The 25,178-nt window shown below is 41.8% G+C and overlaps 1 protein-coding gene across 1 annotated transcript in view; it reads right to left on the reverse strand.

Moving 5' to 3' along the window:
* Positions 1-25,178, reverse strand: part of Dnah9 (dynein axonemal heavy chain 9) — a 346,197-nt gene that overhangs the window by 149,008 nt on the left and 172,011 nt on the right. Inside the window, exons 42-45 of the mRNA XM_059270927.1 lie at positions 16,888-17,049; positions 13,024-13,220; positions 6,881-7,043; positions 4,885-5,008 (exon numbers count right to left, since the gene is read on the reverse strand). Coding sequence (XP_059126910.1) covers positions 4,885-5,008; positions 6,881-7,043; positions 13,024-13,220; positions 16,888-17,049 — 646 coding nt within the window. The remainder of the gene's footprint in view (positions 1-4,884; positions 5,009-6,880; positions 7,044-13,023; positions 13,221-16,887; positions 17,050-25,178) is intronic.

Below are 25,178 nucleotides of genomic sequence, written 5' to 3' on the forward strand. Positions count from 1 at the left end.
TACATGAAGTTCAAATTTCATTGTCCATGAATCATTTTTACTGGGAACAGCCATGCTCTTATGTTTATGTATTGTTTGTGCTTATTTTTGTATTTCAGTGACAGAGTTGAGCAGTTATGACAGAGATTAGGTGATCTGCAAAGCCTGCAGTATTTACTTCTGACCCTGTGCATAATGTTTTCTGCTCTGAGCTTGTGGACCATTCTTAGTCCCAAGATGCTGGGGCATTTATAAAGTCACCCAGGCTCATCTGTTGGCTGTGACTGGTCTTCTCAAGATCCTACGCACTTAAAAAAATCACTGGATGTGTATCTAGTGACACACATATCTGAACTGTGAGCAAAGTTCCCATTTTCAGATGTGTTCCTTTATTTCTGACAAGAATCCTGTCACTTACTCTGTGATATATTAACACTAGGCTTCGATGAAAGCTGTCAGAGGGAATTTTGTGATGTGCATGGAGTCAGGGGCTCTTTAAACATCTTAAAACTTTCCTTCTAGGGACTCATCTCTACCCCCAGGTGTTTACATGCTACACACTTTAGTATTTTGCAAGCCAGATTAGGATTTGTGTAGTTAGTGTGTGTCTTAGGGTTTCTCTTGCTGTGAAGAGACACCATGACTACAGCAACTTTTATAAAGGAAAATACTTAATTGTGGCTTGCTTACAATTCAGAGATTTAGTCCATTATCACCATGGTGGGAAGCAAGGTAGTGTGCAGGTGGACATGGTGCTGGAGAATGAGGTGAAGGTTCTTACATCTTAATCTCTCAGGCAACAGGAAGTAATACTAAGACAATGGGTATGGTTTGAGCATATATGAGACCTCAAAACCCACCTCCACAGTAGCACACTTCCTCCAACAAGACCACACCACTCCAACAAGGCCACATCTCCTAATAATAGTGCCATTCCCTTTAGGAGCCATTTTTTTCCCCAAACCACCACAGTATGAGAGACTCTGTTACTTGAGTATGGCTCAGTCAGTCAGAGCTTGGGATGAAAGGGAAGTGCTTGATTCTGTATTATACTTACTTGTCCACTTTGACCCCACCTACATCCTATGGTTAAACAAACAAAAACAAAACAAAATAAAACAAAACAAAACAAAACAAAAAACCTCCAAAACCTGCTTCCTTTGTCCCCAGAAGAACAAAAATCAGGGAGTTGCAGTGGCTATTTCAGTACCCATGTTCCCCTCTATCTATGGCATGGAGAGTTACCAAAAACATACTACTACCCTATCGTAATGCCCAATATCTACAATGACACACCATTCTCATGGTCTTATCCACACAGTATTATTATGTACTTCAGTTTAAAAAACAATTTCCAGATTGTCTTTTAGGATCCAGGAGACATTAAGTATAGGAGGAAAAGTGAAATAAAAGTCTGCAAATGGCTATAGTTTTGTCAGCTTGTTTTCCTAAACTGGATAGTAGCTATTTAATCATTATGTTTTTGTGTCTCGGGACTTACTTGGCACCATAAAATTAGTGAACAGCTGACAGTATAGTTTTAGTATCCTTAAATTTACAGTCTTCTTTCAATATGGTGGGAACGTTGTGTGCAGTCACTGATGCTTCAAAGTGGACGAGGCCATTTCTAGTCCTGGCAGTGGAAGAGTGAAAACGTACTACCAAGAAGACATGAGAGTAGTCTTCTGAGATGGGTGAAGAGGATAAGGTGCAAAAGGAGCATTGGAGGTCAGGATGTCTGGGAAGAGCATGGTATGTGGCATCAGGGAATTGGGAACTGCTAACTCATAGTCAGGCAGTGAGGTAGCAACGGGAGAAGGGGCAGCATGCAGAAAGACTATTCCCCTACACTAAAGGGTCTTGGGTTTTATACTGTACTCAGTCAGGAATTCATAAGGGAGTATGGTTTAGACAGATCCTGCCTCAACTATTTTACCAGGGGACTGCCAGGAAAGAAGGACATGAGTTAAAAAGTGCCATAATTTGTCATAGCAAAAATTGACAAATTGGGACAGTCTTAGAAATAGGTAGAGAGAAAACAGCATCAGTTGGCTATCTCATATACATGTAGACTATAAAGGGAAGGCTGACACAGGGAGGGAATCATGGATACAGGGTCTAGAACAGAAGAGGAAAACAAGAGGGTCATCATTTAGGCTCTTCTTTTTTCTAATTTGTTGTTTTGTTTTGTTTCTGGCATTGTCATCATGGCTTGATTTTGGCAATGATGTCATAATACCAAGAACTGAAAGTGTGGGAGGAAACACCACAGCCTATGGCATGAGGCTCTTTGGGTCAGACGTTTTAGGGGAGGGTGGAACTGATAGCACATACTTATCACACGTTTACAGCTATCCTGACTTGCAGATCACTACTACAATGTCCTGAATTACTGGCAGGAACAAGCACCTAAGGCATCAGGTATGGGGAAGGCTTTCACAACCCAGCCTTTCACTGTGGCAGATTTCTCCCTTATTTCTAGAGCCCAGTTTTTCTGACCTTCGATTACAAGGTACAGTTTCCCCCTTCCATTGTGAATTCCAGTAACATAGTGATAGCACAACTCTACAGAACTGAATGATTCCTGAGAGATGTCTTAGAAACCCCTATGGCCTTGACTGGACCAGCATCCAGTTGCTTTCCAGTCAAAGATTATCTATTGGAAAGTGAAAAGTAAAAGACAGGCTTTGGTCCTCTCTGTTGACATTGATACCTTAAAAGGGAGGTGTAGACTGAAGTTTTCCTGTTTCCTGCAGCCGTTCAGTCTCAAATAAACACACAAAGGTTTATATTAATTACAAGCTATTTGGTCTATGGCTTAGGCTTACTATTAACTAGCTCTTTTATCTTAAAAAACCTATTTCTATTAATCTATGTATCACTATGTGTCTCGCGGTTTTACCTGTATTTCATTACATCTTGTTCCCCCAGCAACTCTAAGTGGCTGTCTCAATTCTGCCTTTCTTCTCCCTGTCTCTTTCTTGAATTTCCTGTCTGGCTATAATCTTTCTTACCATAGGCCAGCTCCTTTACTAACCAATAGTAGCAACACATATTCACATACATACACAGCATACAGAAAGACCATCCCACAGCAGGGAGGGTATTTAAAAAAACACAAATAACAAATAAATGAAATCCAACAATCCCCACTTTAACACGTATGGACAAAGTACAATCTTTGGAAAACTACCCAGAAGGGGAAACCATGCACCTGATGGCTCGCAAGCAGGCTGGCTGCATTTCTATTGGGCAAGGCTTCAGAAATTCATCTGCATTTCAACAAAGTTGTCTTTTAAATGAAAGAAATTAAAAGATACTTCATTGAGGAATGAAATTCCAGTTGGCTGAAGCTGAACAATGCCTGTGTCTCAGACGTTATTTTAGGAGAAGGTGACTGGGCTGGACTGTCGCCAAATGAAATACAGGATGAAGATGGCATCATGCCCAACATCTCCAAAGCTGTGAGTTTTGGAAACTCAGTTTTACTCTCTTAGTTGTTTTAGAAATTAGGTTTTAAGATAGCTTTGGGGTGGGAGGAGAATTGGATCCCTCTCTCTTTTAATACAATCACAAAAAGTGTGGTGAGATTATAGGTTAAATACTACGATAAGATGTTAAAGACAGTATTTAAGAAGGGAACAGTTGTGATTGGAGGAGAAAAAGTGTACAAGTTGGCAGGAAAACGCTTAGATATAAAGCTAGTTCAAGTGGGAAAGAAATAAGTGTTGGCTCAGTGTTATCCTAGAAGCCAGCACAGTGAGGAATCCAGGACAGAGCTACTCACTAGAAACAAGCCATGATGGAACCTGCTAGTGCATGGTCTGGGTCAGGAGCCAGTGGCTATCTGTGGAATGACTGTCATATACCAAGGGAGGCAACACTGTATGCATATGCCATGAAGCAGACAGTGACTCTGAAGCAGTGACATCATCCTGAAATGTAACACTTATGGTACGGGGGAAATGGTAGAGAAATATTCTGTGATCATAGTCCTTAGACTAAGAGGTATGAAATGGAGCAGGGGTGGGTCCTGGAAGAATGGGCTTTTGAAGTACAGGGAACTATGGTGGGACATCTGTATACTGAATGTTCTCATGACCCAGGTGAAAAGGTGGTTTACATGTATATTTGAATGCACATTCTCTTTTATTGATATTAATATGCCTTTATGCAAATGTATAACCTATTGTCATATGCAAAATTTATCAACTACATTGGCTCATTGGTGTGCTTTATCTTTTCATGTAACTATGTACATGTCTTCAAATACGTAATTGGTTTTTAGAATGCCTTATGTAAATCATGAATTCCTACGTAAGTAAGGATAACAAAGTTGCAAGAACTAAGCTTCCTACTTCTTTAGTTGTGGGGCACTTGGCAATTCATGTGGACGTCACTGGAGACTGAGGACAGTTATACAGAGAATTTGTCTGTTGCTGCCTCCACTTTTCTTCATCAAAGTTCTGAATCCTTGCTGAACTGACTGTTGACTTGATCTCACCCTGTGGGGCTGGTGCATCTTCTCTCCCTCTGTCTTCTCCCAGCGTCTAACCACTCTGAAGACCCACATATGTTCCACCTTCTCTTTCTCATGGGTATTCTGAGGAAACAGCATCTACTCTCTGAATTAGAAAATTTTCAGATGCTTAACTGCTCCTCCTCCCTTGATCAGATCTTACCCAACAAAGAGTCTCAAAACGAGTGCTGATCCACAGTGAAAATAGACTCTGACAGCCAGTGGGGCTGTAAGCTGCAACAGCCCTGGGGAGGGCTTTGGCAAATCAGCCCTTCACTGTGTGAGTTTTCTGTTGCCTACAACTTGACTTTCCTGACCTTGGACCACCTCTCCATCTTTAAACAACTCAGACTTTTAGATGTTTTCAAATGTAACGACTTTCTTACCCGATGCCAGGAGATCATTGATAAGCACCAGGAACCTCTCGTCAGCCACATGGGCATCAGTCATGAGAAACACCGTGCTGAGATTTTTCACCCCAGCTTTCAGACACAAGCTGGCCAGGTCCACCTGCAAGATTGTCAATATTAGGGATTCCTCAGAAGAGATTGGCAACTCACTCTTCAGGAATGGAAGCATTTGCTTATCTACATCAGTTGGACATCAAGCAAGATGGCAATGGGAGGTAGGGAGGAATGCTACTTTCCAGAAAGGGGTAGGGAACTATGCCGCACTTCTAGGCAGCTCCTGCAGAACGATAACTGAGGTGGTCCTTTCCAAAGGACAGGTATGGCCCTTGCTCAAATGTCATCAAGTAAGTGAATAACTTGCTCCAGAAGGCAAATTATCAGAAAAATCATGTACTAGGGGCTACCTGTACAGGAATAAATGTGTCTCATACCAGCAATGCCTTGTGCTCTTATGACAAGCTCAAGAGAGAGACTTTGATTGAAAAAAAATGTGCTGGAGAACACAGACATAGGTGCAAACACAAAACCACCCATGGGAAACCCAGTCAAAGCTGAAGATGGATGAAATCTGGGGCTAAGATGCCAAGCCCTGAATTTATCCAGTGTAATCCATCTTGGCTCCTTGTAGTATAACTCTTACAAGGTTTATATTGCATCCCACTATGCTTTCTTCTCCCTAGTGCCCTTCAGAGCTGATTTCCCAATGACGTCACACATTCTTTTATTGTAGAACTTCTGTAGTATTCAAATAACACTTCAAAGGCAACTGGCCTCTTTTTGGATTAATGGTTCTTATCCTGTACTTAGGATTTAAGACAGTGTTTCTCAATTCTCCTTAGAATCACCCAGAGCAGTAGTTCTCAACTTGTGGGTCATGACCCCTTTGGGGGTCAAATGACCCTTTCACAGGGGCCACTTAAGACCACTAGAAAACACAGATATGTACATTACAATTCATAACAGTAGCAAAATTATAGTTATTAAGCAGCAATGAAAATAATTTTATGGTTGGGGGGTCACCACAACATAAGGAGCCGTCTTAAAGGGTCATAGCATTAGAAGGGTTGAGAACCACTGACCTACAGTATCCTTTGAGCAGTCCCGATGCCCAGGTTGTTCCCCACACAAGCTAAATCTGAATGGCTTGGGGAGGGAGGCAGACATCAGCATTATTGGAAAATCCCCAGAGATTCGGGTACATAGCCAAGATTTAGCATAACACCGTTCTGTAAATGCTCATATCCCAGCCCACTAGCTTGTCTTTGGAAACACTGAAGAAAGACCACATCCAAACCTGGATGCGGCCAGTGTTGACAAACTGGGCTGTGGCTTCAGAGCAAAAGTGAATATCTAGTGCTCTCATCACTACCTGAGAGATGATGAGGGCAGGTGGGTAGGCCTGGCTTAGTGCTGGCAGGAGTTCTTCTAGGAATACAAAGGACAATTCCTGACGGAAATTATACCGTAACTTTCTACAGTGACATGGTTGTGGCTGTGGCTATATGAGGCTGCTGGAGAAATGACCTTTGAAAGTTGTGTATATTGCCTTTCTTCGTTGTCCAAAGCATAGACTGTGGCTTCTATCTGAAACCAGAAAATGTCCCAGGAGGTCCCAGAAGCAGTGGTTATTCCCTTTCTTTTCAAATATGAATTTCTTATAAAACTTGGTCAGACTGTCTACTAGAGCAGCTAGCAAGCTGTGTGCTAAATCTGATACAGACTGGGCAAGAGCCCAGGCACACTGATGTAAAAGGGTGGATGAGGTCCCATAGAGGCTGACCCTGGAAAGGACACTCTGGAAAGAGTGCTGACCCTGGAAAGAGGCCCTCCTATTACCAGCCTGGGAATTAAGGAGAAAATGAACAATTAATAGGAGGTTCTGGGTAGGGGATGTAGAGAACCAAAGAAAGATGACAAGGATTGTAGGTGGCCAGAGAGAGGCAGGGTCTCCTCCCACAGTCGCTGAACTTACCTTGAAGTCAGGGATTTGGTAGCCTTTGCGCAGGGTGATCTGGAACACATCCATGGAGCTGATGAAAGCTGCCAGCCTCGTCAGACTCTGCTTACCACTCCCTCCTACGCCAACTAGCAGGGCATTTCCTCGAGGGGACTCCAGGATTCTGTTGATGTGACAGCTGAGGAGGAGAAAGCAGAAGCCTATTACAGAGGCCACTGTCCACAGTGAGAAGCATGAAGGGCATGATGGTTGGAAAGGAAGCTGGAGCCTCTTTTGGAGGTATAACTGAACTCTGGGGAACTTCCATAGCTTGTCCTCAAACTTGGTGTCACCTTCCTGCCCAAGTGCACTGCAATTGTCATTGTTTTACCTAAAGCCAGAGGCCCCAGTGAACCAGGGAGAATCAGGGAAAAGTCCAGGGCAGCCTGGCAGTCCTGACAGGGTGAGCGGTGAGGCTGGAGAGGGACTCTGGGTGATTTTCTTCTTCTCCCTCACTGAATCTATCTTTATCCCAATTCCCTCTTTCTTACCTATTTGTGACTTTGGATAAAAGAGGGACCACGAAAATGAAGAAAAGTAGAAAACATGCTATTAGGAAAACTATCAGAGAAGGCTAGAGCTGCCAAGGCAAGGCAAGAAGTGTCTGTCTTAGGAAGAAAGGGAACAAAGTTAAAGCAACGGGAAGAAAGCAGGGAGTCCAGGCTTGAGTCCCTGCCCTCTCACCCTTCCCGGATGCTGATGTTCAAGCAATGGATATTTGCAGATGCTGAATGTCAACCTTCAAGGCACTCACTTCCTTGGGTTCTGGATTCTTCTCCTCTAACATCTTAGCACTTCCAGCACTCATTTCTCCACCCCAGCAATGGGAGAGTATTTCAGTTTCCTCTGGGCTTAGATCATCACCTCTAAAGGAAGCTACTCCCAACCCAAGAGACCTCCCTCAAATGACACACTGGCAGCCTCCTTCAGGCTGCCATGCCAACCTTCCATTAATTTCCACCAGCAATGGATCTTATATAAGGCACCTAACGGCTTCTCATTATATAAAATATAGAAAACATAGGGAAAAAACCCACAATTCTGTTGTCTAGCAATAAATCCTACTGACATTAATTTTATGGCCTTCTAGACTAGTGTGTCTGGATGTCTGTGAATATATATTTGGTTATTACATCTGAAATGTCAATGCATTTCTATCTCATAGCTTTTAAAATTTGAGGGCAGCTTATATACGAGCATAAGGTTTTGTTTATTTGTTTTCAGTCCTGGTGATCAAATCCATGTCCCCACAATAATAAGCAGCACTCTACCACCAAGCCAACCCTTAGACATTGAATATAATGTCTTGAAACCAATTTTTCATTTAGCTGTAGATTGTGATGACTTCTCTGAGCCTTTAAGCAGTCTCCTAAGCCATGCATTTGATGGTGGAATACTACCATATAGAATATCAATATTGTATTGATAATAAAAATACAATAACTTGCTTGCCTGAAATACCCTACTATTTGATACTTAGGCGGCTTCCAGTATCTCCACTTCCAAATAATATGTCATAACATTTTGTTTATATCTCCAATCATTTCCTTAGGGGTGAGTTTCCTAGATGTAAAATTGCTGAGCCAAACAGCAAAGCAATATTTTAATGGCTCAGGAAATTTAATGAAAAAAAAAAAAAAAAAGCTCTTCAGAATGGTGGTGGTGCCCATCTGTGCTCTTCTCAAGTAAAACAACTGACCCAATGGTTCCATCATGCTGGAGGGCAAGAACACACTGAGCTGCATTCACTGAGTTACAGTGTAAGTCAGTGAATTCTGGTGTTGGTGGTCTTCAGACAAAAAGTATGAGAATTAAAATTTGGGTGTTGTACTTCTGGCTAAGAAGCAGAGGATCCATTCGAGTTTGGATTATACACACTCCACTCCTGCATCCCTGACCTGTGTTAATGATACTACTCCATATCCAAAACAAACAATGGTGAACAATTAAGTTCTGGCTAACCTCAGTGTGTGTGGGTGATACTTGGGAGTGGTTTTGGAAGATGAGGTTTGACAGGTTAACAAAATATGCATGCATGTGAAGTTGAATGTATGACTCGGTCATGATCAGCATAAGAAACCGTGGGTTCTCACTGCCTCATCTCTCCTGTGGAGCATATTTGCTGTTGGAAAGGAAACCTTTGCATAAGTGTTTGTGTGTCAACAACCCCTTCAGCAGCATGCAGTGGGCATGGGCCCCATTTATGCATGTATATATTTATTATATATACACACACACATATATTTGACAATTTAAAAAGCTAAATATTATAGTTTTGATTTTAATTTGATTTTCTAGGGAGTTGAATACTTTTCATGTATCTGAATCATGATGTTTTTCATTTGTGCATTTTCGGTTCATGTTTTTTCATCCAAGGCTGACTTCTAAATTTGTAAGGCCCTTTCATGTGCATTCTGAGTCCCCTTCAATTTTCACTTTTAGCCCTTTTGTTTTCCTTCAGTGCCTTAGAAGAGATAGAGAAATATTTAGGACTTAAAACCATATGGCACCGAATTCTGTGTGGTTAAGACTTGTCTGCCTAAATATTCAGGAGTTATTTATTGGCCTACATTTCCTTCTTTTATTATTTTCCTTTTTCACTCTACTTATTTAATTGTGGATCTTATGCTCCGTCATTACCAGCTAGATTTACCCTTCTCTTGCCTTCTTATTAAACTATCATTTCCACATGCCTAAAGAGTGTGCATGTTCATTTTGTATCCATTACAGAGCAAGCACATTGAAGCTATCCAATACAGTTTTATTAAGTTGAAACAAAACCCAGTGTTTGCGCTCAGTAGCACATTTAAGGCACTGTCTGTAATTTTTCATTATGCTCTGTGCAAGGGATTGTTTTTTTCTGCATCTGCACTGGTGCCTGATGAAAGGAGACACTGGAGTCCAGCATCTAGGCCCTGCATTCTCATTCAGGAATGGTGGAGACTGGAATGGATTGCTGGAGGGGAGGGGCAGTCTTAGAGGAAGAATTGGGGCACAACTGGTCATTGGACTACTTGGTACCCAACTCTACTCTTGTAGGCCTGAATTCAGCATAGCAAGGGCTCTGTGATTCAATATCTAGATGGGAAATGCATCGCTAGTGATGAGGTTTCTGAGTTAGAATGGGTAAGTCTGCAGCCGTCAGCATTAGACTCCAGCTGGGGCTTCATTAGCAACCTCTGACAAGGGCAAGGGACTCTGAATTTAAATCACAAACTTTAAAAAGAAGATCAATATTCTAGAGGACTCCTGGGCTAGAAAACCAAGGCTGTCTATGTTAAGCCCATTACTGAATTTCTGAGAGATTAAAAACAAAAGCTGAAGATGCCCCACAGCACAGCTGGAGGAAGCTGGTTCTTTGAAGACACACACACACACACACACACACACACACACACACACACACACTCACCCTGGAGGACTAATAAGACTTTTGGAGCACAAAAGCAGTACATCTGAAGGTCTGTGTGATTAATAACTACTGTGATTCTAAGAGGAGAAAAAGAACATGCTGAAAATACACACGAGGAGGAAAAACAGAGGCAAAGAGAAAAGTTGGATGACGATTGTACCAAAGTGAAGTAAAGATCTAGCGTAAAGCCTTCAGCAAGGGCAGAGCAGACTCTGCTGGCATGGTGAAGGGAGTCATCAGAGGGGCTTCCAGAAAGAGAAGAAGGCACACAGCGAGGCTGCTTCCCTGAAGCTGTGCAGAGGTAGCCGTGTAGACGTTATCTAGTCCCCAAGCACAGGTGAGAAGGTGGATGGATGGGTGGATGTTAAACCAAGTGGAAAATCACAAGGAATGCAGCCTCTGACCAAGGACCATGAGGTGTGGACCTGGCCCTAGCATTGGACCTTAGTGAGAGGTAGGTAAGGATGCTCACAGTGACTTGCTCATGTGGCAGGAAGAGCTGGTTGAAGACAGAAGCAGAGGGGAGAAAATGTGACAGGTATGGACTGCCTCTGTGATGGGTTCTGTTGTGAGCAGGAGCAGAGAAATGGGGGTAGTAGAGGAAAAGGAAGACTGGACCAAGAAACAGCTTATTCTATTTTTGACAACTGAAAATGTTCGCATGCTGATACATATGACCCAGAAATTAGTGATGGGGTAAAGTGTGAGGAAGGAGGGAAGGGGGAATAATTACAGGAAGAAGGATGGTTACCAAGGAGGTAAAAAGGAATGGGACCCCACGACAGGAGGAGTGACTGGCCTTCAGAGGGAACAAGGAAATTCTTGAGCTGAAATAGGAAGGCTGATGGGACTTTATGCATGGGATGCATGAGGCAGGTGGGTTCAGGTAGGCTCCATGTGCACAGGAGGTGAGTGTGAGCATTCTCTTCTAGTCACTTTTATTATCTCAGGAAAATAAGATTTGCATTCTCTAGCTGTAACTGAAGACAGGGCAGGACTGTCAGAATTTCAGGCCACATTTAGGGTCTACCCGATTTGTCTGGCCATAGATAGGAAGCAACACTAGTCATCATGTTTGGGGGACTTTCTTTAACAATTGGGAGAGGGATGAAGAGGAGGCAGTGTGGCTTAACTAGAATTGTATTTGGTACCACAGACACACTGGCAGTAGAGTTAGGGGAGCGTGGGTCGGGATGACTATCTGTGAACCAAGAAGACATGGCAGGGAAAGGGATATGGGAGTATAATGTAGCATCTGGCCCATAAATAGAAGTCTTGATGGAGTAAAGAACAGCCAGAGGTTGGGAGGCTACTGGAAGGGGGAAATGGACCTGTGAGTCACAGAGTTATTTGTAATTCAGACTCCAAAAGTGAGTTCATCACTGATAGTAGACATGGTGGGTAAGAGTATGTGTTTGAGGGTCTGGGCATGTAGGCAAGGTCACAAGAGCCAAAGAGGCCAGGGAACACACAGATCAGGGCTAGATGTCAGGAAGAAGACCGCCCAGGTGCTGAATGAGGGGAGGTAACTGAGCATCAGTAGACATTGTCAAGGAGAGAGCAGGACCGTGAAAATAGAGAACCTGTGCTTCAGAATGACTGGATCTTCTGAAGGTTAGTGGGGAGGGGGCTGGAGAGATGGCTCCGTGGTTAAGAGCACTTACTGCTCTTGCAGATTACCTGGATTTGGTTTACAGCACCCACATGGTGGCTCACAACCACTTGTAACCCCAGTTCTAAGGGAGCTGATGTCCTCTACTAGCCTTTATGGGTACCAGGCACATGCACAGTATACATACATACATACATACATACATACATACATACATACATACATGCAACACACTTATATACATAAAACAAAAACAAATACATCTTTTAAAAGGGAGAAATGGCTTAAATATACCATTGTGGTGAGGGTGAGGATAAGAAGACTGTCCCTCTCTGAGCTCCGGGGTTCATGGGATGGGTGGGGAAGGAAAACAGCTTCCTTCAACTCAGGTGATAGCCATGCTTCAGTCAGAATTTAGCAGTGAAGACCCAGAACCTTGGGCAGGACAGAAGGACACTGGAAGGCACCAAGAGTGTCAACTCAGACTGGACAATATAAAGGGCTAGATAGGAGGCACACTGTGTGAGTGTAAGTTATCTGGGAGTGCTGGTGATTATTGTTAATAATTGACTACATAGTACAAGCACGCATAGTAATATTTAAGTTTTGAAATATATGTGTACTTGGAAAAGATTGTGTGTGTGTGTGTGTGTGTGTGTGTGTGTGTGTGTGTGTGTGTGTGTGTGTGTGTGTTTAGATGGGGGTCCTGGTGCCTCTTTTATGATCTCAAATCTCTGTGTTGCTGTGTTTATAAACAGGTACAGTAAATGGGAATGTGGAAGTAAATCCAATTCTGCCTGATCTGAGCCCTGTGTTCTACTGCCCCCTTTGGCCACTGATAAAACTGCAGCTGTAGCACTACCAGCAGCCATCTTGACCCTCACTGAGGGATAACAGTGGCTGACTTCTAGCTTAATGGAACTGTTCTGGGTTGAGGTGGGGAATCTGGTCAAAATGCATAGCATGAAATTCTTAAAGAACTAATTTTAAAACTCTAGGAAAAAAGAAAGTGACTTGGAATAACTGAGTGAGACCTCCCTGACACTGGGAAAGAAAAGCCACGAAGAGGACCTAAGGAAGAGACTGCACACTCACACATGGTGTACAGCGTCCTCAAAGAGAACCAGGTCCATCACAGCATTGACTTCATTGTGGCTCTCCAGGGCTTCCACCAGAGTCTGGCTCAGAAGTTCCCATGATTGCACGGGCATGTATTTGGGCTCACCAATGCCATTTGCAAAGTGACAATACATGTTCAGGCTTTGGGTCTTCTGCAGCATCTCTTCAATATCCTGGTGAGAAGACACAGGGGTGAGGCTCTTCTATGCTCTCGTATGGTACCACACATGGTGGAGACCCTAACCTGACTGCTTTCTCTACATGCTCCATGAAAAGTCAGCATCGGAGCTACTTCCTCTTTGAGACTTCCCTAGGAGGTGGACTTTTACCCTGGGTTTACCAAATCCAGGAACTCATAAACCTTGTTTGTTAATCCTTACAGATTAATGGTGGAAAGTGGAGAATGGGAGGAATCCACCTTTAAAGCTCTGTAAGAATATTTTTGTTTTCAAAAGAGTGGATGAGGACACAGGTGGATTTCTCTAAGCAGGACCTTCTTTGGCAATGTTGGATACAAGGGATCACAGCCCAGTGGCCTCACTTACTCTACATTCATTTCAATGGTTCTTATTCTCCAACCTACAACATGATCATAAAGCATGTCTCCTGTGAGGTTGGCTCCACCTGTAGAGAGGACTTGGTTTCTGAAGAATATTCTAGCAGCTCCTGTCCTTAGTTTGCTGGTCTCTATAGAAGATTGTTCATAATATGAAAACATTTAGAGTGGAATGCATTGTTTATAAAACTTTCATAAGGCCCAGGCAGTGATGGTGCATACCTTTAATTCCAGCACTCAGGAGGCAGAGCCAGGCAGATCTCTGTGAGTTCGAGGCCAGCCTGGTCTACAGAGTGAGATCCAGTTTAGGCACCAAAGCTACATAGAGAAATCTTGTCTTGAAAAACCAAAACCAAACCGAACCAAAACAAAAAAAAAACAAAAAACTTTCGTAAGGATTCTGTCTTACCATTTGTCAAATCTTACCCCAGGACAAACATTACCATATTGTATAATGACTAGTACAATTGGGTTAATTAAACAGATACAACTCTTCATCTCTTCATTATCAACACATTCTCTAGGTACTTTGGAGGCTGCTATTGTTAGTTCATATTAGATGGCACAATAGCAAATTATTTTTTATTATTGTCAAATTATTGTCACAATCTAGATACCCAAGACTTCATGTGGGAAGAAATATTATAGAAATGATGTGTCCCAGGAAGGCTTTCTGAAATTCAGACTAGGAAATCCTTATGGGAAACAGATGACCAGTAGGGGCCACTGCCAGGACTAAGTCACAACAGTGTTAGCCATATAAACTTCCTGGGCAAGAGCCACCAAACACAATGGAGAGAAAGTGAGCAGGGCAAACCCCACACAGAGAAACCAGGCATGCTGTCCGAGCATAAGAAAGGGGGCTAGATTGACTGTCAGATTTGCCCTGACTTTTGAGGGTCTTTTCAGGCCCATTAAAAAAAAACCCTAACCTATTATAGCTTTGTTAATTGTAACAACAATTGCCCAGACATCTGGGTAGGTTGAATGAAGCAAAAGAGCTGTTTTTTCTAGTTTAAGAAGAGATAATAGGGGTCTGTGCTGGCTAGTTTTATGTCACCTTGACACAAGCTAGAATCATCAGAGAGGAGGGAGCCTCCGTTGAGAAAATGCCTCCATAAGATCAGACTACAGGCAAGCCTGTAGGGAATTTTCTTAATCAGTGATTGATAGGGGTGGGGGGGGGGGCCCAGGCTGTTGGAGGTGGTCCTGGGTTCTATAATAAAGCAGACTGAGCAGACTATGGAGAGCAAGCCAATAAGCAGCACCCCTCCATGGCCTCTGCATCAGCTTCTGCCTCCAAGTTCCTGCCCTGCTCAAGTTCCTGCCCTCACTGCTTTTGATGATTAACTATAACGTGAAACTGTGAATGAAATAAACCCTTTTCTTCCCAAGTTGCTTCTTGGTCATGATGTTTCATCACAGTAATAGTTACTCTAAGACAGGTTTGGAGAAATGGCTCAGTGGTTAAGATCACCGGATGCCCTTCAAGAGGACCCAGGTTTGATTCCAAGCACCCACATGGTGGCTCACCACCCTCTGTAACGTCAGTTCCAGGGGATCCAATGCCCTCTTTCAGCCTCCAGGGGCACCAGCCATATACGTGATACACAGACATATGGGCAGGCAGAACACCCATACACATAAAATAAAAATAAAATAAATATGAAAGCACAGGAGAGGAATGCAGAAACACATTGGCGCATCTTGAGAACAAGCTAACATACTGGTTTGATCCTGATGGGTGTCGATTTACACTAAGGATCTATCAGGAGAGAAAGGAAAGTGCAGTTTTGAAAAGCCTCGTCTACAAAGATTCTTTGATGAACAAAACAAGTCTCCAGTTTAGTGATCAGAGCCATATTGTGTAGAAGGGAGAGAGGAAGCCACCCAATGCAGTGAATCAAAGCATACTTAACAGTGACACTATGTCACCCGGAGCTACAAGTCCGGGAACTCGAGGCTTTAAAAACAGGGCTGAATCACTTTGTGATGAATCTGGCAATGTTGTCCTGATCCCAGTGCTAGGATACATGCAGGCAAGGGGATTCAGCTGTCTTCCCAGGTGTTGTCAGAATATTGGCCGTGTGAACTATATTTTGGTCTCTGATCAAATGATGTGTGCCTCTCATTCAAACCCACACGAGGAGCTCTACTTCAAACACGGAGTATTGACTTTAAAGTTCTTGCTCAGACCAACTCATAAAAACAAAGCTTATCTGCAAGTTTAACTACAAGTGCACAAGTTGGCTAACTCTGCAGTACTCATAGTGGGGCATCTAAGATGGGAGAGACCTGAACATCAGGCTCCGTGAAAATGATGCAGGAAGTAGAAGTGAGGGTGTTTACCTTGAAAGCTTAACAGGTTCTTTCAAGCACCAGGAAGTTGGCCATTTAGACTGAGATGGGTTGTGACAACCTCAGAGGGTCTTACCAGAAGAAAATAGAATATGGATCTAACGCAGAGTGGGTGCTGCCATGTGGATGTGGCTTGTTCCCCAAAGGTTTACATGTTGGCAGCTAGATCCCTAGTTGGCTATGTGATAGACACTGGTCTCTTTAAAAGGTGGGGCCAGACAGAAGGTGATGAGGTCACTGCTGACACTGCCCTCTGAAGCTAATGATTCTAATCTTGGGCAATGTGCTGTCAACTCTTCCAGGAGTGCATTATTATTGAAAAGTGAGCCTAATTCATCAATCTCATCTCCTTTCAGCACCCTGTCCCTTCTACTGCTGCACCTGCCATTGCCATGAGTCCCCTCATAGAGGCCAAACCATAGGGCCACCCCATCTTAGACTTTTAGCTTCCAGATCTATGCTCCAAATACATCTAAGTCTAAATTACCCAGCCTAAGGTATTTTGTTAAAACAACAGAAGACAGGATAGTTCATTGAATATAGAGAGAGCATAGTGTATTGACACACAGGGTTTGATTATTTTTAATTCAAAAGAGGACAGAAAACATGGGGCTCTGCTTGAAGGTTCCATGTTAGCTGCAGGGTAATTTTGACACTGGGAATGTCAGTGTTCTGGTATCCAAGGCACAGTTTCTGTTCTAGTCATTCTATGAGTTAGGAGCTCTTGACAAAGGCAAATGAGTTTTAGGGTGCAATGTATTTGCAAAATCATGATCACCCAAATCAATCTAATCCATTAAATTGGGGAATGCCAGAGATTGGGCTGAAAAAGGAAATTCTATCATGATCATTTGCAAAATGATCATCTGCATCTTCATAATTATTTATTTATTTTTAAACATAAAAACACCACAGGCAACACTTACATCAAAATTTTTCTTGAGGAAGTCTGTTTGGATTTTGTCAAAAAGATCGAGATCCTTTTCTTCCACCATCTTATCCCGATAAACCCTATTTGATTCATGCAGATAGAGTTTTAGTAGATCCTGTGTGGACTTCACACACTCCACGGAAGAGAAGAGAATACCCTGTCAGGAGAACAGACAACAGATAACGTTAGCAACAGCTCAGAAGGACAGCAGCTAAAAGAACTTTCTAGAACAATGGTTCTCAACCTTCCTCATGCTGTGATCCTTTAATACAGTTCCTCACGTTGTGGTGACCCCTAACCATAACATTGTTTCATTGCTACTTCATAACTGTAATTTTGCTAACTATTACGAATCATAATGTAAATATTTTTTGGAGATAGAGGTTTGGCAAAGAGATTGTGACCCACAGGTTGAGAAACACTGCTCTAGAGCATTTTGTCCAACCTGGGATGGTGCCTGGGAGTTACCTCACTAAAGAGTATGTTGCAATGGAGGGGACATCTGGAATGCTCAGGAGTTTGTGCGGGAAAGACATGTTATTTTTCAGTCCTACATGGTTCATTTTGAAAATTGATTTTGGCAATGATTGACTGCATAAAATCAGAATAATGACAGATGATAAGATGGGAATATCTGGCCTTTGCAGATCAGCAACCAATGTGTTCATCTGGATTGAGTTCCCTTCTTAGGTGTTACAGAGATGTGTTGATTCTTCAAGTTTCTTTGCTATTATTAGCCAACACATGAACATCTGCTTTCAATGAAAAAGAAAATGGAGGCAGATTTAACAACATCAATGGGTCTTCTATCTATCTTTAAACTCATCCTCTTGTTTACTCTCATTGCTTTCTTGTCCTGGAGGACATGGGGCCACTTAATGGTTCCTTGTTATTCATACACAACACAAACATCTGTTCGTAACATTGCTACAGTCTACTCCTCATGATCATTCTCATCATTACCTCCCCTGACACCTAGTTTCCACTTTTAATTTTGTCTTTCTGATCCTGCACCCTTTTTGTGCCTCCGTTCTTCCTTGTTTACTTCCTATGCATGTCTTTCATGATTCCATTCTTTAATGCCTTTGTTAAAGACTTCTGAGATGCTCTTCTGTTGAATAGTACCTGCTCTGATATACCTCACAGGATCTTTTCTGTATAAATATCCAATATAGAATCATTATATCCTCAGATTATTTTTTTCTCCAAGTTTGTTTATTGCAGCTCATGATAACTCTCAGAGGAAAGCAGATGGATTTCATTATAATTACAGCTGATTTTTGTCATTGTATCACCAGTACCTAGCATGCTGCCTGGCATAGATTTGCCACAGACCCTCCCTTTGAAAGATATATTTAAAAGTTACACGTATGTGCATGTACCTGAATGTGGGTATATGGACATAAGTGTAGGTGCCCACAGTCCAGAGACATCAGATCCCATAGATCTGGAGTTATGGAAGGCTATGAGCTACCTGACATGGGTGCTGGGACCCAAATTCAGGAGCAATACATGCTTTTAACCACTGAGACATCTCTCTAGCCTCCCTGGAATGAATTCTTATTGAAACAAAGAGTGGGCTAGCATTAAGTTTTCTACACATTGCCATATGGCATAGTAAAAACCTTCATCAAGATTTCAGTTTATAGTAATGGCTAACTGGCTGATCTTGGACCAACCCACTAAGATCAGGAAGAAAAGGCAGAGAAGTTATTTAAAGATCCCTATTTTCAGTTGTTGACCAAGAGAGTGAAGACTTGAGGGGATAAGACAGAAGAGAGATGAGCCACAGAACTAACGTTGACTTTTCCTCTTGAGACTTTTTAATCAAGTCACAAACAATGGATACAAGTTAGGAAAAGGAAAAGACAGAGACAAGGGGGAGCTTAAGATGCTGCATGATCTTGACTTGTCTCATGAAGTTGGGGGATGAAAACTAGGTGCAAGGATTCCCAGCAGGAGAACCATGCTTAAAACTCACAGGGAGGCCCCCAAAGGGTTGTGCCAGGCTTACAGCAGGCTTACAGGGATGGAAGCCCAGCAGCAGCCACTGCGGGCTTCATCTCACACAAACAGAAGAGTGCAGCCTCCAAAGGCAAACATCATTGTCCAACCCTCCAAATTATCTGCACACAGTGAAGCCAATCAGAACTGCATACCAAACAAAAATCATAGGGAATATCAGGGCCAGATATACCAAATGAACCAAGAAGAAAAGAAAGAGAAGCCCAATTCACAGAAGGTCTCGGTATTGGGCTGAACGAACACAAACTTTTACAAAACAATGATTGATAGGACATTGAGTAGATGAATAGTGAGAAAACTATATCTTGAAAGAGGGAGAAAATAAAACAACAGAAATATACAAAAGTTCCACAGAATACAAGAAGTGAGAGAAAGGAAACAGAATGGAGGATACACATACAAGTAGTCTGGGTAGAATGAATCTCAAATGTGTTATTAGGCATAACAACATGAGCAGATGAACAGTATTATGGAAAGGCATAAATTGCCAGGCTTGACTTCTAAAGGTCTTATATCCCCAAGCATAAGAATATAGAAAATCTGAGCACAAGAAAAAGGAAGTATTTCCTAACCATGGGTTCTCCAACTATAGGTTCAACAAACCTTGGATAAAAAATATTCAGGAAAGATTATATCTGCACCAAATATATACATTTTTGGTTACTACTCCATAAACAACAAATAAAAACAACTACTTAAAAATATTTGTTTTGTTTTAGGTATTCTGTGAAAGCTAAATATTATTTGAAGTAGATGGGATGATGTGTGCAGCTTACATTGAGTACCATGGTATGGGTGGAGTTAGAACATTTATGTATTATGATTGAGGCTTTGGCTCAATTTTCAGAATTGGAAAAAGATAAAAATAACAACAAAACTACTCTGATATTACATATAAATGACCTGAACATCTTCAGACTTTCATGTCTATGAAGGGTCCTGGGTCCAGTGTCCTGTAGACACCAATGGACAAGTAAAGTTACTGACTAAAGGAATATGGGTTAGCCATGCTGTCATCAGACAAAGTTAACTCTAAAGCAAGGGCTATTTTGGGAGGTAAAGAAGTACATTTAATATATAAACAATGGTTCAGGAAGATGGGCTAATGATGAGTATACCCATATATACATGAAGAAAATAGAGTTGTTTAAATTTCTATGCATCTGTCAATGTAACTTCAAAGTGTAAGAAAAGGAGAAACGGATATGTCTACACCATTTAGGAGATTTTCACAAATCTTTCTCAAAGTTTTACATAACATATAGATTTAAAAAATCAGTACCAATAAGAATGTATTAAAAAATTACATGATTTAAAAACTTGTACTAATTGATGTATTGATAAAACTATACCAAACATCTGAGAATACATTTCCTAAAGTGCATGTGGATTGAATTGTGGGAAACATGGCAAATCTCAAGGAATTTCCAAGGAATAAAATCATATGGGATTAGGTAGTTATCATTGAAAAAAAAAGCCAAAAAACTAAGTGTTTGAAGATGAGTGCTGCACTGAAGGTCATGAACCATGCAACATGGGAAAGCCTGCATGTTGCAAATGTAGTCAGCAGTAAATTTTATAGCTCTAAAGTGAATACCACAAAAGAGTCAAGAAGACATCACTCAGGTAAGAAGCCATGTCAAGAAGTGAGAAGGTAAACTAAAGAAATACCACACTCAAGTTAAATAGGAAGGTAACAAGTAAAAGAACAAATATTGTGGGAGCCCAAATTACTTAGGGTCAGAGAATCTGAGCTTGCTTTACCCAGCAGGGCTGCATAATGAGATGATTTTACCACGGGTATGTTTACCAGGTGTTTGGAAGGGTCTACACTTGGCTGTATGGTGTGCTTTGATCTTGCAAGGGGGAGGTCTTTTGCCTCTCCCCTTGGCATATTATAAAAAGCCCCTTTGAATAAAGCTCTGGGCAGCTGGGTATTGACCCAGGGCCCTCCCAAAGCTATCCTGTGTCTCTGTATTTCTTATCATCTCTTTCTTTCTACCTAGTATTTCCTCATTCCTCTCTCCTCCACCCAAGAACCCTTCAAAGGGTGGGAGCAGTTTGGAGCTGGACTCCAGCAGATTCCCACAAAATATTAGTTATATATATTTTAAAAAAAAACATCAAAACAAAACAGTCAATAAAGTCAAATGTTGGTATTTCTTTCCATTTAGAAAACCAAAACCAAAAAGGACTAGCAATTGATAACTCCTTTGCAGAAGTGACAGAAGAGAAGGAATGTCATACATAACTGATACCCAGAATGACAGATAGAGGCCATAACATCAGACACAGCTGTGTCTGTGGCCCCAAAGCCTTTCCAGATGCTACAAACATTAAGCCCACTGTGTAGGTGGGCCTCCACCAGCCAGCTGAAGTCTTTAGGGAAAAAGACAGTTTCTTGGGAAAGCCACAATTTGGTCTGCAGACAGTCTTCAAAGACACTATAAAAACAGCAGGAAAATTTTGGCCTTCTAAGTTGTTATATGATATTGTGTTAAATGTATGATACAAAATGCAGCAGTGTTACATGTATCAAACAAGTTAAATTCATAATTTCAACCTTCGGCAAAGAAAACTCTAGGTGGCTGTCAACACGAGAGGAAAGTACAATGCAATGTTTTACGAAATCTTCCAGAAGTGGAAAAAAAGGGAAATAAATTCTGAAGTATTTTATTTAGATTTTATAACTTCAGGTTGGCAAGAAAGCAGATTTAGCAACACAAATGCAGAAATTATTTAGGTTAGCAGAAAACAGTGAAAGGATATAGGTAGTAGCTAAGATACTCCAGGAATGCAAAGTTAACTTATGATTCAAAAGTAATTAATGCTGGGCGTGGTAGCGCACACCTTTAATTCCAGCACTTGGGAGGCAGAGACAGGCAGATCTCTGTGAGTTCAAGGCCACCCTGGTCTATAGAGAGAGATCCAGGACAGGCTCCAAAGCTACACAGAGAAACCCTGTCTCAAAAAACCAAAAAAAAAAAAAAAAGTAATTAACATAATTTAGTACAGTATCAGATTAGGGAAGAAAAAAGGTTTTAATTATTTCAAGCAGAAAACAAATTTGTTTAGTTTCTCTACTCGGTTGTGAATGAAATTCTTAATAAACTATGAAAAATCATCTTACCACAGCAAAGAGCACCCTCAGAAACACATGGAAAACACTGCACTGGAAAAGCCTGTACCACTGTGCCCTGCCTTAAAGGTTTCCTTTAAATCCAGCAACATGACTACAGAAATAAACAACAGAAATATTGGCTGGATTAGTAATATTGACTTCAATTTTGTTGTTACAAAGTTAAGAACTAGGTCAAGGTAAGGTATGGCATTAGAAGTTTGGATAATATTGAGAGGTAGAAGGAGAAGGCAAGAGTGAGTGAAAAGGAGAGTTGTAGGGGTGCTGGTGCATTTTAGTGTTTGAGCAAGGTGTGATTACAAGGTGTGGTCACTTGTGATAATTAACCAAGCCATATACTTGGGACCGGTGTGCTTTCTGTCTGTGTGCTATACTTTCATACAGTATAAAAAAGAAATTTCAAAAGAAAGAAATAAATGAGAGTAAGTTCTTGTGGCCCTTCCCAGGTGTATACCTTGGCCTCGTTTTCCTCATTAACTCTCCTAGGTATTATCTGTAAATAAAGTGTGGAGGGTGGAATAAAATACTACCTAGGAATTTTGACTTCTGGGGCTTTGCACTTGACCATGAGGGCCATTATCTCTTGACCTTTGTCCTGTTACAGTCATAGTCATACTAACTAGCAATTAAATACTCAGCAACTGTGAGCCTGTCAAGTGCAAACTGTGCACTGCCTTAATTTGTTATGTGCGGACCTGAGAGGGGAAAATTGGCTCATGATTTCTGCTACCATGGCCCACTAAATTCTACTGCAGTTTGGAGGGAAGTATATACAAAGTTTGAAATGAGCTGGGTTCTGTATGAAGGATATGTCTCCTATCGATTGTTCAATTAGCCCCCTGATTTCTTGCATCAGGCCTTCAGACAAGCTGTTGAGGAAGGAAGAAAACAGGAGGCAATGGTCAAGTTCTGAACTTGAAGCTGGCCTCTGGGGTGTGGGTGGGGCAAGGGGAGAGCTGTGCAGCTGGAGTTGAAGGGAGGCAGCATTCCAGTGGGGGGTGTACTCGCCATTGCTATGGTGACTTGCTGACAGCTGACAGGCTGCCAAGAGGCCAGCCTGAGATACAGAGTCCAAGGAGTTGCCACTCAGGTTGCTTGAGTTAGGCAAAGACAGGCCAGGAGAACAAGAGACTTGGCGTCCATTCTGGCTTTTCTCACCTTTATGGTTTTTCCTTGACACTGCATCCATTACATAAAATGAGGTTGGAATAAAATACTCCCTTTCTTGAAGGCATTGTGTGGCTCTAAATTACCTACACAGAAGGGTTGAGCATTCTAGCTGGGGCCTCACATGCTGCTGATTACCAGTTCTGTGATCATGTTCAAGGTACCTCACCATTGTGTCATTTTTTAATTGAAATAGAGACATTCCTGTTGACCCAGAGGGCACTGGTTCCAGGACCCCCTTGAGCATCATAATCCATGGACACTCAGGTATTTCTGTAAAATACAGCAATATAAGCATATAGCCTATGCAGATTCTTCTGTATATCTTCAACCACCTCTAAATTATGTACAACATCTAATGAAGCTGATAAGGTAAATAGTTTATACATTCTACTATTAGTGGAATAATGATCAGAAAGAAAATAATCTGTTCTGTACAGATCTCAAGTCCTCAAAGTATTTTCAATCCACAGTTGGTTGAATTTAGCTTTGTGGAACTCAAGGTTAAAGAAGGCTGGCTGTAGTCAGTGTTTTATCTTCTATGGCTGTTGAGAGGATTAAATGAATTAATAGGTGTAAAGGCTTAGTGCTGTGCTCAGCAAATATTATAAACTAAAGCCAAACCTTTGTAGCTGCAAAGTTTCTCCGGTCCCACCTGGCCCTGCAGTCCCGTAGCTGCTTATAAAATAATCATTCAGAGGCTTATATTAATTACCAACTGTATGGCCTATGGCAGGCTTCTTGCTAGCTAGCTCTTTCATCTCAAATTAACCCATTTCTATTTATCTATGTAGCTCCACATGTTCCATGGCTTTACCTGCGTCCCATTACATGTTGCTCCTTGGATGGCAGTTTGGTGTCTCCCCCCATTCTCCTTTCTCCTCTCATTATCTCTCTCAGATTTTCCTGCCTGGCTGTAAGCTTTCTTACTATAGGCCAAAACAGCTTTATGTACTAACCAATGGGAACAGCATATATTCACAGCATACAGAAAGACACCCCATAGCAAACCTTTCACAAGGGCCTCTTCAGGTCTCAAATTATATTGTGGTCTCATCTCTTACCTCTCCACTACCTACCACCACTGCTCCCACCCAGCTGACCTAGGCTAACACCACCTTGTGCTTTCTGTCTCCCTGAGCATTCATGTCCTCATCTACTAGCCAGTGACTTCTCCAATTCTCTACCAAATGGAGGTGATACCATCTGGTTTGGTTAGGGTTTCTATTGTTGTGGCAAAACTCCATGATCAAAAGCAACTTGGGGAGGAAAGGATTTATTTCACCATATAGCTTCCCTGAGGGAGTCAGGACAGTGACTCAAGGCAGGAGCCAGGAGGCAGAAACTAACAAGGAGGCCATGACAGAGTGCTGCTGCAGGATTGATCCCCATGGCTTCTTGAGCTTGCTTTCTTATTACAACCAAGGAGCATCTGATCAGGGATGGCACTGGCTACACACATCAATTATTAATCAAGAAAATGCCTCCCAGACTTGAACACAGCCTAATTTTTGGAGGAATTTTCTCAATTAAAGATTCCCTCTTCCCATATATGTCTAGGTTTGTGTCAACTGGATAAAACCAACCAAAACAACATCTATTGCAAAGTATTGAGCTGAGGAGTAAGTGTTAAGATGTCTAGACGACAAGGCAAATGTCCAGGCAGGAACTGAAGCAAGATTGCTTCTGGTCAAGGGTGGTTGACCAGTTCTCCTTTAGCACTGCCATTGAGGAGCAATGTGAATTTGACCAAACATTCTACCTCTTATGTTTCATTTGGGAAACACAGACAGTAATACCCAGACTCCATCACATTTCAGTGAGTTTAAGCATGGGTCTATGATATAAGCAATCTCTCTTTCAATTAATGTTTAAAGTATGAGAGCTAATTATGAGTAAGCACAGACTTTGCCATGCTCTGGGATCCTCAGCACCATAAGCTTTACAGGGTAGTA

The sequence above is a fragment of the Peromyscus eremicus genome, chromosome 8a (genome assembly GCF_949786415.1).
Source record: "Peromyscus eremicus chromosome 8a, PerEre_H2_v1, whole genome shotgun sequence".
In the NCBI taxonomy this organism is placed as follows: domain Eukaryota; kingdom Metazoa; phylum Chordata; class Mammalia; order Rodentia; family Cricetidae; genus Peromyscus; species Peromyscus eremicus.